The 17444-nt window shown below is 44.2% G+C and overlaps 1 protein-coding gene and 1 pseudogene across 1 annotated transcript in view; one reads left to right on the top strand and one right to left on the bottom strand.

Moving 5' to 3' along the window:
- Window positions 1–1462: 1462 nt before the first annotated feature.
- The window catches only part of LOC149360292 (uncharacterized), a 44200-nt gene continuing 28218 nt past the window's right edge, over window positions 1463–17444 (bottom strand). Inside the window, exons 6-9 of the mRNA XM_089572256.1 lie at window positions 15715–15990; window positions 12274–12418; window positions 2289–2561; window positions 1463–1590 (exon numbers count right to left, since the gene is read on the bottom strand). Coding sequence (XP_089428382.1) covers window positions 1463–1590; window positions 2289–2561; window positions 12274–12418; window positions 15715–15990 — 822 coding nt within the window. The remainder of the gene's footprint in view (window positions 1591–2288; window positions 2562–12273; window positions 12419–15714; window positions 15991–17444) is intronic.
- LOC149360293 (uncharacterized) lies at window positions 4727–6537 on the top strand (annotated as a pseudogene).

Below are 17444 nucleotides of genomic sequence, written 5' to 3' on the forward strand. Positions count from 1 at the left end.
TAGTATCCGCGTACTTCTTGCATGCCGGGTGTTTCACCTGTACTGTTTTCGCTGTTTTTAAAAATAGCCTTTTGAGTCCACCTAATTGCAACACACCCCTTGCTTCGCTTGTCCGGTTTTAGAGACCTGTCCGTTTCCATTCACTACAATCGATTATCTTGCATTCACATTATAAGCCCTATCCAAGCACATTTCTGTGAATTTCGACTTGCATGTGATTAACCCGATTTGTTCCTTACCCCACTCTGCTCTCTCCTTGTCTCATAACACTACACGTGTCATTTCGCGTTTCTTAGCTCGCCGCGTTGTGCTCAAACCGTTACCCTCAACGCTTCTATCGCATCGGTGAGCAGCGATAAGATACAGCTGTTATAAACTTCTCCCTTGAGGGAAACTGACTCTTATCTTTCTAGTTGCTTCACTATCGTGGTCCGGATCCCAGGTCACTACCATACCTAGATATATGTATTCGCTTACCACTTTCAGCGCCTCGCTACGAATCATAAACTGCTGTTTCCCTTCAAGGCTGTTGAACATTGTTTCAGTTCACCGCATATTAACTTTTAGACCTAGCATTCAGCTTTGCTGTAATTGATCATGCTTTATAATTACTCCCCTAAGTGGCATTGCATGGCAAAGTCACTAGATAATCGCAGATGCTAAGGTATTCTTGTTTATCGCTTATCCGCAGGAAAGTATCAAATTTTTAATATGGCTTCGCTGCCTCTTCAAAGCATAGTGCTCAGCCAGAGTACAGTCGCTGACCTGTAAGCAAAAGCTTATGAGCAGAGCAAGAACGAATCCGGTTAGCGAGACCCAGGATTAAACTTTCTGCCACCCAATTTGGAAAATTTGTTGACCGTTGCTTCACGCCGAGATCACTTGGAATATATTGGGACATTTTACACTTGTACACAAAGGCACTCCAAGACTCTCTCAAGGCAGAACACGCAATAGCATTTCACTTTTATGAGAGCATGCTGAACTAGTTGTCACACAGGCCACCTTATGACAGTAGTACGAGCAACCGTAACGTCATCCTGAATATCTCTTGAACATTTTCAGCCGTGCCTCATGCTTTTGTAAAGTCGGTCATGGTAAGTGTGCACTCAAAGCATTTTCATTTTTTCACGGTGGTATAACATGTCTCTCGCAGAGAGCTATTTCGTAAATGTGTTAAAGTCAACTCCTTGTACGTAATCACTACCGCAAAAGTCTGTAAAAATTTTGTGGAGACGGTCGTGCCATAGTATAGCGTTAAAGCAGCACGTGTGGATGTTATAGTTCTTTCATCGGCTTTTCTTTTTCAAGTCTTGGATGAAAAATGCGATACCAACCTTTTCAAATATCCTCCAAGCAGAGTGACTGCTCTCAGCCAACAACATTGTATGAGTACCTATAAAGTATTACAGAAAAATATGTTCATACTGTTTATTCTCGGGAAAGATACTTCGTGTTTTTTTTATAAAGCCTTTCTACCCACGCATTCTTCTGCAAGTGTTGTACGGCTGACTTTTCCTGTCTGTGTCTTTGGCAGCGAGTCGAAGAAAAAGACACCACCGTAGAGGTTTTTATGCACAGCCAGGTTATCTGCAAAAATAAAAAGAATTGTGTGAAGAAAGTGAAGGTGAAACTCAAAAGCAGGTAATAATAGAAATTCTTGCGTCATGAAAAAATGACCGGCTTTTTGCACAACAGAAGGAATTCACTTGAAATACTGCCCCTTTATGCTACCACGGTAAATATTTTCTCTTTACTCTTACATGTTTGCGCAGCGTGGCTTTTGATATCACAATTAAGGCCCTCCTACGATAAAACTGAGAATCTAGTTGGCCAGTCATGAAACAGAAAAGCACGGATTATTTTCTGAAAATACCGAACTAAGAGCACTTAGGCCAAGGAGAAAGGCGCTATGACAGTTTACTAACAAGCTTCGCAAAAATTTAGTGAAGTATCAGCGGGGCGATACCCTGAGTAAAAGGCATATAGACTTTGTACTATACAGGTAGACCTGCCGAAGCATAAGGAGAGTGTAATGTAATCATTTTATTTAAATTATGCTATTTTTGAATTCTCAGTGTTCTTTACTGGAAAAGAAAGCAGCGAAAAAGACGATTTTCGAGTCTGCGCCACCGCTGACAGTGCTGAATGAGGCTTGCATGAGAACCGCATTTTATCTGCGTTACTAAACCGAGATTTACAGAACTTTTCAGGTGAATTTTTGTCAAAATTTAAGTTTCAGTTCTTTCATAATGAAGACACCCAAGAGCCTGCTACTGCCTGCCTACCTTTGATGGTGGCCTCTATCTTATTGGCAACACGTGCAGGGTCGCATTGGCTGCCACTGAGGCCCTTAAGTACGACGGCAGCAGCCGGGGCCTCTCCGTACTCCGGGTGCGGCAGACCCACCACAGCCACTTCGGATATGTGCTCCGAGTGTTCCTGGACAATCAGTTCTTCGAGCTCCGCGGGAACAACAACTTTATCCATGCACTTGATCATTTCTTTTAGCCGCTGCACGACGTAAATGCGGCCATCTTCATCGTAGTATCCAGCATCTCCTGTGTTGAATGTTTTTATAAGCCACAAACGAGCCTTTCTGTCAAAGTGTTCACGAAAAGTGAGCGCTTTCGCAGCCAGCCAGCAATTGAAAATGATTCTAAAAATATTAGTCGGTGCAGAGAAACAACTGTTGTCTCATCTGAGGGATGTCATCCTTTTTTTTACATTGTGCTTTGTCTTATCGGATCATGTTGTTTTGCAAGGATTGAACAAAAATGGTAAGAAACTAAACAAAAATTGCAGGGACATCCTTAACAATCTTTACTACGCATAAAGTTGTTTTGGATGCCATAGGCGCAGGTGTGTGCTGCAAAATATAGAACTCCTGTACTCTATGCACCTATGTTTATATTCCCGACAAAATGAAATAAATTCTAAATGTTTCCTATCTCTTTTCCCCGATGAGAAAGGGACGGTGAAGGGCTCCGATAATGCCTTAAAGGTAAAATGGGTGATGAATTCGGCCTTTTAGAACGAAACCTTCTCAGCAGTTGAAGGCGAATGCAGAAGTATTACATTACAAATGACTGTGAGTTATTAAAACACTAATCAAATCGAAACAAAGTAAAGATAGGAACCAACCGTGGTAGCTGCGAAATAGAGCCCGCGGAAAGAAGTCTTATTAAAGCAAGAAGGAGGGAACAGAGTAATGACAAACACTTTGAAACTTTTGTAACCTTTTTGCTCTCTCTCGCCTTGCAGCACGCCACACTTGCACTGGTCCACGCGACGTTCAGGCTTCAGAGGACGACAACGTCGATGACCGCCGATTATGCTCCAACTGAAGTTTAAAGGCGTCGCCACTAAAAGAAATAGATCTCCTGTGGCTTTAAACTCGTGATGTGCCTTGTGAAGACCAGACGCAGTTGATTACTGGGGACCATCATAACGTTTTTATTGGGATTAGGAACAGTTGAGGATAAGAGTTATCAGAGAATACCTAAGTAACCTCCGATTCGCTGATAATACCCTGACACATGGACCGCAATATAAGCCATGAAAGACGACAAGCCAGAGTCCGAGCACTCAGCAGGGAACTCAGCGACAATCCCAGCGTAGTCTACACGGACGCAACAAAGTGCCGATACCAACGCAGAACGGTCGCCTTTGTAACAGACAAAGGAGGGAAAGAAATAACCAGCGCAACGATAAACAACCCAAACATAGAAGTAGAATTGCTCTGGCAATATCGCACGCCAACGCAACAGGACACAACCTCACTATAGTTACGGACTGCAAACAAGCATGCAGAAACTACACAAGAGGCAGGATCGACAGCATCGCCAATCATATTCTACATACGACTAGAAGCCACAAAAACACTAAACATAGTACAGTGTGGGTTCCCGGACGTGAAGGGATGAGCGGCAACGGGGCAGCAGACGAGTTCGCTCGAGGGTACGTCAACCGAGCAGACTCAACACTTTGCACCACGGGTACCTTTGACCCAGTTATCCCCACGTACTCAGATATACTCGATCATTACAGGGGTCAGCGGAAAGGCTATTCAGCCCCACACAAAAGCTTACCAAAGAGGAGGCGGTAGACTGGCGCAGACTACAAACCGGTACCTAACCACAACTGCACAAACTACAGAAGATTTTCCCTACACAATATGCAGACGAATGTCCGTGGTGTCAGAGTAAACCTACACTAGAGGATGTCACATGGACCTGCCCTAAGGCAGACCTAGAGCCAAGAATAAACAACCCGAGTGTGATGCAGTGGGAACACTGGCTGGCCAGTAAGGACGAGGAAGCGCAACGATTTCTTGTACGCCGAACCACGATGGCAGCCGTCAAGTGCGGCAATCTGGACCAAGGATCAACCACGGCGCCCAGTGACCCGCAAGGGTGAAGAACACTATAAATTTATCATCAGTAAAGTTTTTTCCATCCATCGCTTATGATATTTCCTTGCTAAATCACTCAGGAAATGAGCAGCAAAGCATGATGAATCAGATCGGCAGGCAGAGCAGAATGCTTTGTCTAAACTTTAAGATGCAGAAAATCAAAGGAATGTTCTAAGATATCGCAAGGGAACAGCGGTTCACATTTGGTTGTGAGGTGCTAGCAGTGGTAAGCGAATGCGTCTACTTAGGGCAGATGATGACCGCTGATTTGTGTCATGGGAGGGTAGTGGACGCGGCAACATCGTCGTGACAATGTCGGCTGATGTACCACTGTTTGTGCAGGTTCTTGCCGGATTCATTTCCATCGTCTTGGGAAATGCATCGTACGCTGACTCGGGCTTCGATCCTCGCCTGGTATCTACTGATGCTTTTCGCCCATCCGGTGCGGGAGGCGTATTCTTTACGAACTCCGATATGCTGGGGTGGCTTCACGTGGATTCTACCATCTGCGCACCTTCATCGAGCACAGTGACGTAATCCCCCTCTCAAGCCAGGCTCTTGCCTATAAAAGGAACGTCTGGGCCTTCCATCGGCAGTGGACGCGGCAACATCGTCGTGACAATGTCGGCTGATGTACCACTGTTTGTGCAGGTTCTTGCCGGATTCATTTTCATCGTCTTGGGAAATGCATCGTACGCTGACACGGGCTTCGATCCTCGCCTGCTATCTACTGATGCTTTTCGCCCATCCGGTGCGGGAGGCGTATTCTTTACGAACTCCGATATCCTGGGGTGGCTTCACGTGGATTCTACCATCTGCGCACCTTCATCGAGCACAGTGACGTCATCTCCCTCTCAAGCCAGGCTCTTGCCTATAAAAGGAATGTCTCGGCCTTCCGTCGGCAGTGGACGCGGCAACATCGTCGTGACAATGTCGGCTCATGTACCATTGTTTGTGCAGGTTCTTGCCGGATTCATTTTCATCGTCTTGGGAAATGCATCGTACGCTGACACGGGCTTCGATCCTCGCCTGGTATCTACTGATGCTTTTCGCCCATCCGGTGCGGGAGGCGTATTTTTTACGAACTCCGATATGCTGGGGTGGCTTCACGTGGATTCTACCATCTGCGCACCTTCATCGAGCACAGTGACGTCATCCCCCTCTCAAGCCAGGCTCTTGCCTATAAAAGGAACGTCTGGGCCTTCCATCGGCAGTGGACGCGGCAACATCGTCGTGACAATGTCGGCTGATGTACCACTGTTTGTGCAGGTTGGTGAACGAAAATATGCCTTCCGTAGCAATTACCTTTTTCTGATCGTGTTGCCGTGTCCACGCACATTGATCGTTTGCTTGAATGATTGTATGTCAAGGGTAGGCCTGTTGCTGAAGCTATCAGGTGATGTGGAGGAAAACCGTGGTCCTCAGACGGCGGAAATGATTAAGCAAGTGATGGAAACTCAAACTGAAATCCTCACCAAATTGAAGGAAATTCAGGAAAATCAAACGTCTTCAGAGGCACGCATGCTTGACGTGCAATCCAGGCTGTCTACTATTTAACAAAAGCTAATAAACTTCGATGAGATTAGAGACAGGCTTTCTAAACTAGAGACATTTGCTGAAAGATCTCGCATAGAAATGGCAACTGTTTCCCGAAAACTTGATGAATTAGAGAATCGCTCGCGACGCAATAATCTAATCATAAGAGGTGTGAAAGAAGAGGAGTCAGAGAGCGCAGAGGTCCTATTGAAAAAAGTGAATGAGGATATTTTTGAGCGAAACTTAAACAAAGGGTTGACTCTATTGAACACATTCACAGACTTGGAAAGATGAAAGAAGGTAGTGACCGTCCGATCATTGTTAAATTTACTGACTTTAGGGACAAGATGAGAATCTTGAGTAATTGTTTCAACCTGAAGGGCACTGCGTATAGTGTAAGTGAGGATTTTTCTAAGCGAATTGTTGAAATAAGGAAAAATCTCTGGAACTCATGTGCGAATGAACGAAAGAACGGTGCGAAAGCAAAGTTAATTTTTGATAAGTTAAAAGTTAATAATACCCTCTGCGCTTGGGACGCCGAAGCCAAGCAGCGGTTTAAATGCCGGGATGATTCTAGCAATGAGTGACTGAACGATCATAAACCTGATTGCTTCAAGATTATAAATGTGAACGCCAGAAGCATGATTAACAAAGTAGATGCGATAGAAAGTATATGTCTTGAACATGATCCTGATATTATCATAATCACTGAGACTTGGCTACACAAAGGTATCGGAGACTGTGAAGTTACACCCCCCGGCTACTCCATAGTAAGAAAAGACCGTGAAAGGAGAGGTGGTGGCGTTGCGATAATGATAAAGAGCAACATAGCCTTTTCTGTCATGGAAGGGTTTGGAGATTTAGAAACTGCATGGGTCAAAATCAGGCTGAATTCTCGCAGTGTCTTATTGGGGCTTTCTACCGATCTCCAAACTCAACTACTGATGTGCTTGTTGCCTTGAAAAGATTATTGGACTCCAAAATTCACTATGGTGACAAAATCTTGTTACTTGGTGATTTCCATCTGCCTGAAATTGATTGGTTGTCTCTTTCTCCTGGCAATGTTGATGTAGCTACCAGTGAACAGCTGGTTGAACTCGCATATTGCTACGATTTGAACCAGATTGTTGACCACAGCACAAGAGTATGTTCAACCACATCTTCGATATTGGATCTTGTCTTCTTGTCATCCGGTTTACAAGAGTTTTTGCAGAGTTGTGATGTGGAAGAAGGTTTGTCTGACCATAAGATGGTGGTTGTGTCCCTCAATATGATTCCTGATATCCGTCATAAACCTTGTAGAAGAGTTGTTTTGAATTTTGCTGCTGCTGACGATGTCGGAGTATTAGACTACCTCGAAAACTCGTTTAATGAATTCATGAGCTTCTATGAAGACGGAGCTGGAACCGATGAGTTGTGGGAGTTCTTTGCAAACATGATAGCGCATGAAATCAGTACGTTTATTCCAAAAACCATGAAAACAATAAGAAGAAGGAATCCTTGGATTAATAGGGATATCATTCACCAAAAAAGAAAGCTAAAACGTAAGCGTAAAAGATGCTCAGACCACCAAAGTCCTGTACTGAAAAACTCCATACATCTAATGAGCCAAGAATTAAAACGCCTCATCAAAGAAAGTAAAGACAAATTCAACAGTCAGACTCTCACAAGGTTTTTAACCGAGGCACCTAGCAAGTTTTGGAGGTATGTAAATCGCTCAGGTAAAAATAAGCAGGCAAATGATGAAGGGAGCGTAGAGTTAGCTGAGAGATTTAATTCATTTTTTTACATCGGTTTTCACACGTGATGATTGCGAATCGCCGTGTTTTCAGCCTGCGGATAGTCCTCCTAGAGATCAGTGAGGAAGGGGTACTGAATTTGCTCTTGAATATAGACACCAAAAAGAGTCCAGGCCCAGATGGAATCCCGAATAAATTTTTATATAGATATGCAGAGTGGACGTCCAAATTTCTAGCTAAAATTTTTCAGTCGTCTGTCGACAGTGGTTGTGTTCCCATTGCTTGGAAATATGCGAAAATAGTGCCTATGCTTAAAAGTGGTCCTACTTCGAACGTTGAGAATTACAGATCTATTTCCCTCATTTGTGCTTGCTCTAAGATACATGAAAATATCATCTACAAACATTTATTAACTTACCTTGACTGCAATAATTTCTTATTTGCTAATCAGCATGGCTTTCGCAAGGGACTTTCCACAAACACACAACTCACTGAAACTGTACACGACCTCTGCTTGTCAATTAATTCCCGCATGCAAACAGACATAGTATTTTTAGATTTCGCAAAAGCGTTTGATAAAGTCTCGCACCCTAAACTGTTACTCAAAATCAGATGTATATTTAAAAATGAAACGATAAATAAGTGGTTTACGTCCTATCTTTCCTGTCGAGCACAGTATGTTCAAGTTCATGCTCATAAATCCAGCATTGGTCCAGTAGACTCCGGCGTTTTTTAGGGCAGCGTCCTGGGCCCGCTCCTGTTTTTGATTTTCATCAATGACTTGCCTAACAAACTCAGTGTACCTGTCCGATTGTATGCAGACGACTGCATCATTTATAAACAAATTGGTACTCTGGAAGATCATGTTGAACTAAATATAAATGTGCAAAAACTCAACGAATGGTGCAAAAGGTGGCAGATGGTATTAAATCCAAATAAAACAGTTTTTATGACCATTACAAGAAAGAAAACTATCTCAGATTATAGTTATAGTATCAATGATAGAATACTAACCCGGGTCAATAAATACAAATATCTTGGATTAACACTTACTTCTGACTTACGTTGGAATGCACACATAGATAATTTATGTTCCAAGGCCTCAAAAGCACTCTGGAGCCTCAGACGAAATATGCATAGTGCAACCCATTCAATCAAATGTCTGGTTTTAAGAGCTTGATAAGGCCCATTCTCGAATATGGAAAAATTGTTTGGGACCCCCACACTGCATTCAATTGCTCTAAACTGGAAAGAATTCAGCGTCTCGGTGCTAGGTTTATATTTAATAGGTACCGACATTCTGATTCCCCAACATCTTTGTGTAAACGTGCTGAATTGGAAGCGCTCGATTTTAGAAACAAATGTGACAGGCTCAAGTTTCTTTTTGAGATTATTAACCGCAGCTTGAAAATAAACCATTCAAAGTACTTTGAAATTAAAACTGGAGAAATATCACGCCATCGTCACACCTTGTACATACCAATGCCCACAGTCGGGAATGATTGCTTTAAATTTAGTTTTTTCCCAAGAACCATTAAGGAATGGAATATGCTACCAAACTCTGTTGTCACCTCAAAATCACTTAGGCAATTTTTAGATAAGCTGCATGATGTTTTATTGTTTACATGAATTATATGCCAATGTTTTATTTTTTGTATAAGTGGTGAACGATATATGTACCGAATTTTTGTTCCCGTTTCAATGTTTGTGTTTTCGCTATATTTTATACCTCATTATCCACTCCTGTTATAGCCCGTGATCTGGGCTGACAGTATAAATAAATGAAATGAATGAATGAAATGGAAATAACTAGAAGAATAAGATTGGGGTGGAACTGATATGGCCGATTCTCTCAGATTACGAATGGCAGTGAGCCAATATTCATCGAAAGAAAACTATAAAACACCTCTATCTCATCGGTACTCAATTTGGGGCAGAAGCATGGGTTAACGAAAGGGGTCAGTTCAAGTTAAGGACCGCGCAGCGAGCTATGAGAAGAAAAATGAAAAGTGTAACTTTAAAAGACCAGAAGCGGGCAGAGAAGAAGAAATGGGCTTGGGCAGGGCATGTAATGCGAAGGCCAGATAACCGCTGGTACGTAAGTGTAACGAAGTAGATTCTAAGAGTCAAACGCAGTAGTTGAGAGCTGAATGTTAGGCAGACGCATGAGATTAAGAACCTTGCCCGGATACAGGGGCTGCGGCTGGCAAAGGACAGGGTTAGTTCAAGAGACAATGGAGAGGCCTTCGCAATGCAGTGGGTGTAGTCAGGCTGATTATGATGATGCTTCTGTTTCTGCGGAGTCGCTGCTACGTCCTCGCCCACCTTGCGTAAGGCAGCAGCTGGTTCGTAGGCGGAAAGCGCTATGCTGGCCAACATCAAGAGTATATCGACAGGGACACTGCACTGGAACCTCACAGACATTTTTGGAAACTTGTAGTCGTGGAACGACCTCGATAGTCGCATGCTGGATCGGTTTGATCCAACTGGTAAAGACTACTTCCATTTCTTCATCCGTTACCGCTTATCCATGGACCACACTGCCAACAACTACTACGGCGAAAAAAGTCGATTCGGCTTGCTTGTTGGATTGAAGTACTCTCACGTCGTGTCTAGCCTCACTGATGGTGTGTCCGCTGACATGAGCCTCGCCCTCGCGGCAATGACAATCACAACTCTGCAGCAGTGGCTGACCGCGATGCAGCGAGTTGAGGCATCTCGGAGTAGGGCGATCCCATCGCCATTGTTGGCCCAGAGTGCAACAATGGGGCAAAACACAGGCGTCCCTCCGTCACAGCCAGTGCCCCCTGTTAGGTTTATTCTTGTTCACTCTTCGCCTACCTTTTCTACTTTGTGAAGGCGGAATTTCTATCAGTGGTGCTCCAAAAAAAATGCAGCGTGCTGTACAGACTTGAGGCAACAAGCTCCAGCTGTAGGTCGGCTCCCACGCATGGAAGCGGAGGCGCATGCACGCATATTTCTTGAGAAACACGGTACGCAAATGTGTGGTCGCATATTTTTTGCATCCACTTCGCCCCACCTTTAAGGTAACGTACACCGTTCTGACTTATCAAAACACAATTTCGTCCTGTCATTAGTGTCGGCTAAGAGGAATTAGTAGCCGACTATTCTTTCCCGAGTTACTAGGTGTCACATAACTGTAGCGGCAGTGCAAGGAGTATCTTTGTATTATTTTTTCTAATTTTCCATTGAACGTGTACGTCAATGGCTCATAAAATCCCATACTGAATGCACAAATAACTGCCCCTGTCAAATAAAGACGAGAGCGTCATATATATATGCTGCCCGCCTCTGTGATCTGCAAAGAAAAGTTACACGACTAGTCGTTGATAGGGGGTACAGACAGCGTTCCCGGCAGGGACCGTAAAGACACCGCACATCAAAGGCGCCAGGCTTAACGAAGTTGCTGCTACACGAAACCACGAGTTCCAGTATAATACAAGTAGCCGTTTTTCGTTTCAACTGCGCGAAGAAAGTCACTAGCTTGAGATTTTACCAAAAACTTTCACGCAGCGTAAACCTTTTTCACAGTCGAGGAGGACAATATCGCATAAACGCGCAGCTCGGAGTATACTCTCGCCGTCTTCACTTTTCCTGCCCCGAGTTCAAATATCAATAACTCCACGCACGAAATAAATGAGGGTTAACATCTTTACCAGCCATGCTTATTAAAGCAAAGACACTGCTGTTTGCTTTCTACTTAACTGCCGCAACGCCCTGAATTCGTCACATATGCACCGCGTTTCCTTGTTAACACACTGTACATGCGGAAGAATGGCTGTCGCAAGAATAGAGTGTTAATTAATCACGTATACCGCAACTTGAGACCTTCGTCCTAAATGATTCTTCTCTTTTTCGGCCACACATTCTGGAGGATTTCATGAGCTTTCACTGAAGCACAATGCATATTCCTGTGTTTCGTGCTAAGAGGCCTCGTATACACTGGAAATTTTGCTGTTTCTTCATTTCTAAAGGCGCCTGAGTTTTTAGCGAAGTGCTGGACGTGTATAGGAACCAAAACTTAACACCTCGCCACGCCGACCAAAGTGACGCAGTTATGGAGTTTTTTAGTGCGTTAGCATTAGCAGGGCAATGAAGGGGGAAAGCATCCTTCGCTGGCGTCTGTGAGCAGCCTATCTCTGCCACGGTTCGCAGCTGGGAGGTGTTGTTCAGGCACATTTCTCTTTCTCTACTTCCGAAAGTTCTGCCTCTCCTACACCCTCCATTTATAGCAGACAAGAGAGAGACTGGGGTCTAAGTTTAATTCAGCAAAATAAACAGAAGAAGCGATTAAGAATAAAATGGAATAAAAAATAGAAAACTTAGAGACAATCACAGCTGGAATAAAATTGGAAAAGACTAAGATGCAGATCTGAAAAAGATTGGCGAGTGAAAGAGAGATGCTATCGCGTTTCCTCCACATCAATTCAACTGACTTCTAAAATATTTACTCTCTCATTAATTTTACGAAGCGTGGCGCATAGCATCTATTCTACGGCGATCATCCCCACTCGCCGAGATGCACGCATAAAAATCGGGATCATGCAACATTACGCACCGCACCTGACTTGCACCAGCCATCCTCATCAAAGAACTCGGCAGTCTCCTTCGGTCGCTTGTAGTATTCCTTGATCGCAGTTGGTGTGCGAAAGCATATCTCGCCTGTCTCGCACGGACCCAGTTTTTCTCGTGTCTTCATGTCAACAACCTGCGAAAAAGTTAGTTGAGAATCCTATTTCAATCTAACCCGTCGAGTACTGCGATCAAGAATGGTATGGTTGTCGAGGAGTAAAATTATCTTCGCATCGATGTGTCAAAATTCTTCAGGGAGACCTTTCAACCGCTTTGAAAAATTGTGACGCTATTCTTGCCCTCCGTAACCAAATGCTTTGTCCATGAAAATTGGTAAAGACATTTTCACAAAGAGGATTTGGGAAGGAAGGGGGCTCAAAATCAAAAGATCAACAAAATCCCAACTATAGGCCAATACTAAGTTGTATCACGGAGAAGGCAGCGTGTTCTTTATCTTGATGTGCTCCGGTGTCTTTCTGAATATTTAAGCCCAACACCACAACGTACCGTATTGGAGAAGAGACAATCATAATTAACTAGGAAAAAGTCTTACAGGAAGCAACGCGAACACGTTATACGTATAGCTTGAAATGGTGCGGTTGGCGTCTTTTGAAATAAAATATAGCCTTGTGAACTAGCGGGCCGGAGAATGTGCCGGGTCTTTTAGGCCTTTATAAAAGAAAATTCCTCCCATCCTGCCTTCTTCGTCCTCACAAGCACACACATGTCGCATTTTGTATGACCCCTTGACTTGTACAACAGTGACATTTAGAAGAAATGTTCGACGGTTTCCACGTATTGTGTAGCCCCTTGACTTCTAGTACAGCGATGTTTAAAAGAAGTTTTGTTCCGAAGTATTTCTACTATGTAGACCTGCGCCTTGTTGCGTGGCCCCTTTTTTCTTGTCTGTCGTCGTTGCGCGCTGCTCCGTGGCGAACAGACTGCATTAAGTAGCCCTACAGGCTTGGCAGTGCCAATCTGTAAATCAAACTGTAAAGTTATGAAAGAAACCGGGGGTTTATACTTGTTTTTTTTAATGCCTTAAGCTTCCTTTTTCTCTCTGCAAAAAACCACTGCCGCTGTTCTTGATTAGTCCTCCGTGCAGATGTTTGATTGCCAGCATAAGCAAGCATCCTTGCCGTAGGAAACGCATTAGCGATGGTGAAGACTCATTCAGACCTTCGAGCCGTTTGGCAAGTAATTATTGCACGCAGGCTTCGATTTCACCACATCTTCTGCCGTCGTCTTCTCTGGTTTCACAACAGAATATTTTCCCTACATACCTGCTGTTCGATGCGACACAATAACAGAAGACTGGCACTTCGAAAATGTCTGAGATGGCCATGCCAAATGATCCGACTACCAACAATCTCAGAATCCCAGTAAACTCAAGCAAGCATAGTAATTTTGCCTTAATTCCGGATCCATGCATGCCACTTGCAACATGTATAGTGCACACAACTAATATCTTTATTTTTCATCAAACGAATGGACCTTGTAGTAAATGTCATATCACCGTTCTCTTGGATACCAGGGGGATCTGGCTGCCAAGAACATTTTCTGTGCTCAATACACCGATAACTATTCTACAGACCACAAGAAAATTGTCGTGAGGAGGCAGTAGGATAGAAGGCAATAACAAAGGGAATTTCTTTTTATAAATGCCTAAGAGATCCGGCCTGTTCTCCGGATTGCAGAATTTTTCATGACGAAGAAATGTTTTTTTCATTTCTTTTCTCTTTTAACCCCTTACACCTCAACCTGTTTTACGCTTTAAATTTTTAATATTTACTTTTCGGCACATTGTCGCTTTAATTTACAACCCATTGGTTTTTATTCTTGCTCCACCTCGCGACACACTAATGGTGTGGGTGAGCCTTCTTATTAGTAGCACGCACGCGCACTTGCTGGTGGAATTGCGCCGACCAAGGAATAGAAATGTACGAAGCAGCTCCATTATTTGAAAATATCGTGGGCACTGGGAAACAACTTAAGTTCCGATGACATACAACATCGTGGCAGGAAAAGCGTCAATACTCCGAGACGAATGTTGGTTCCTTGCAGAGATGATACACCCGCAAACGTTTAAAAATTTCAGAAACACAGCCTAGAAGAAGCTTCAATAGTAAGAGGAATGAGCGGCTAAATGAACACAGAAATGAGCAAATCAGCCTATTTTACCTGAATATTCAAAATGCCAACACCCAAAGCCTGACTTCGAAATGTGTATTGAAAATTTGCCGTAGAAAGCCGTTAAACACGTTGCAAAGTCGGGATGAATAATTGGCTTTGAGTGCCTCAGGGGAGGAGGGAAACAGCTTAAAATTAACACGAATCATGCATTGCTAGTTCAGAGCCACGCACACATGTGTACGAGGAACGTCGAAAGTTCTCATTCTACATGGTCTACTTGCGAGTCTTGCAGTGAGTAATTACCGGCACCCCCGTCCTCGGAACCTCCCAAGAGTGCACGAAAGGTATTAGTCTCGCCTCTGATTAGATTGCTAGCTTCATAAGTTTGGCAGAACATTTTGTTGAAAGGTAGACAGGGTGGACTGGGGATTTTTCACGCGCCCTGTACGTTATAGTGATCACGGGGACAGCAAACACGTGCAATACGGGATATGCTACGATGCCACCAAAGAATCCTACTGTCGGATTACTACGCAAGGCAAATACGAAGCGTAAAAATAACGGGGTCGGCGATTGACAGACCGGCTCCTTCTACATCTCATCAGCTGCTTGCTGCACGCTACGAACAGGAGCTCGCCGCGTTAGACGCAAGTGGATCTTGAAATAAAAAATCAAACGTTCTGTTTTTTGTTTGCATTGAGGCCTTCCAGGTGGCCTCAGATGCTGGTGGCCTGGAAATAAACAGAACATTCTTCTTTTTGTGCATGACAAGGTGGTCACCGGGCTGTTTATAAGTTACCACTAACGACGTGTCGTACATCGTAAGTAGTGCAGTTGAAGAAACGAGTTCTGATTATAAGGTACTTGACATATTTCTCCAAATTAATGCATGCATTTGCTGTCTTGAGGCGGTGCAACTTTTTTCCCTTCTGAGAATATTCATAGCACCAAAACGACATTCACTGTAACAGTCATTTTAGAGGTCATAACTGCTTGTTGCACTTATGGTGGTAGCTTACTAGGATTAGAGAGTACTTGTGGCCAGAGGCATGAGGAGAGAGCAGGTATTTGGCTTCTGCTGCCAGATTGTATAAAAACCTCGATTATATATATAAAAAAGAAACGAGGAACGTTAAGAGAGGAGAGATTGTGAGTGGAGGAAATCGTACGTCGTTGAGGAGAAAATAAACCGACATAAATATTGCGGCTTCCTCCGGTCATTTTCAGCAGAGAAGTGAGGAAATCGGCAAACGCATACAGAAGAAACTGCAAGCTATTGCGTTTTTCTGGTTCGTCTACCTTGATCTGGGACCGCGGAGCTGGAAAGCCGACGTCGCTGCCTGAAGCCACGTAGTTGGAAGGCGAGCAAAGGACGCCCATGGACTCGGTCATGCCATACATGTTGGCTACGCTATCCACGTCAGCAAATGCAGCTTGCACCACCTTCCGGTAGGCTTCCGTGAACTCTCCACCGCCGACAAAGATGCGACGGATGCCTGGAAGCCGGTTGCCGGTCTTTTGCATTTCAGATACTAGCAATCTCAAGTAAATCGGCAGAACTGCCAGAGCTGTCACCTGCAGTTGAAAGAGAAATGTAAGCTGAAAAGACACATAGTTTGAAAATAAAAGTGCTTTGATTGCATGTTAAACAATGCAGGCTGAGGAGCGAGAAAGGAAAGTTACTTATTCTAATTGTTTTCTTAAAACGGTTTCAAATTTCTTTAGAAATATATAGAGCGCGCCACTTGCGTCAAAGCAGAAAATAGATAAAGTCACTGTAAGAACCCGTAAGATTATATCCGTGCTGATTGCTTAATAAATAAAAGCGTAACAATTGAAATTAATAAATAATATGAAGTCCTTGCGTTAGATGAGACCGCAAGTATAAAATTGTAGTTGGTATCCCGCAAAAAAGGGTGATGCAACTAAGTTTGCAGAGAGGGGGCTGAGCGTCTGCGATTAACACTTTTATCGTCTCATGGCGCCCACAAGCCTCTTGCCAGAAACTTCAGCACTGCAAGTAGCAAACATTTGCACCTGTACATTCTCTGCAATTTTAAATGGTGAAGCCGGGGATGTTCGTCTAGCGGCACTTGATATGTTCTCTCCATTCCGTCTGAAGAGACTCTGTCCCCGTCTGATAAGGCAGTAGATGTATGTGCATGCGTAAGTTGCGCGAGTACACCAGGCGCTTAAGTGCGAAGACGTTAGAGAATCGTCATAACCGCCAACAGAAACCTTCATGGCCAAGGAGACCCTCGTGACAGACTTCTGGAATTGGTTTTTAGCGCATAAAGACAGCACAAGAAGGAACGAACTCGACAGGACAGAGGCTTCTTGCTAAAAGGTTATTTCACTAATGAAGCAACTAGCCTGAAAAAACGTTCTTGTAAGCGACAGACATTGTTTGTGAGCATTTTGTTTAGTTTGATTTCATCGAGTTTAATGTTCCAGTGCGTCGCAAGCAATAAGAGACGTCGTAGTGATGACTCCACATAATTTCGACTATCCGGGCTTCTTTAACGCGCATTGGCATCGCACAATTTTCGGACCTCTGGCATTTCGCCTCAATCGAAATGCGACTTCGGCGGGATCAGAGATCGACTGCCGCAAGGTCACCTGGCCTTGCGGCACCATCACAACCTGCCCACCGGATGAAGAGCAAACTGCCCACTGTGCTACCTTCCTCCGCACGCCGGGGCGTGCAAGTCTGGCTACCGACGCGTCGGTTTCTGGTTACGGAGAAACCCGGTCCGCGCGGGGGTTTTTAGTGGCCAGGTTCTGAGGACACGGCGCCTCGGGGAAGCGGCCTCACGGCCGGCCGCAGGCTTAACGGCCTTGCGGGACGGCGGGGGATGGGGGCCTAGTACGACCTCGTAAGAGTCTGGCAAAAATCGTCGATGTTGTGGAGTACCGGTTGTGGAGTACCGATGTTGTGGAGTATCACACATACTTCCGGAGTCTGAAAAACTGCGAAAAGCACTCGACGTCGAGAAGCCGGCAGGTTGGAAAAGCCTCCTAGTGTCGTG

Source organism: Amblyomma mixtum, chromosome 2 (assembly GCF_055824585.1).
Source record: "Amblyomma mixtum isolate Tamu chromosome 2, ASM5582458v1, whole genome shotgun sequence".
NCBI classification, from domain to species: Eukaryota; Metazoa; Arthropoda; class Arachnida; order Ixodida; family Ixodidae; genus Amblyomma; species Amblyomma mixtum.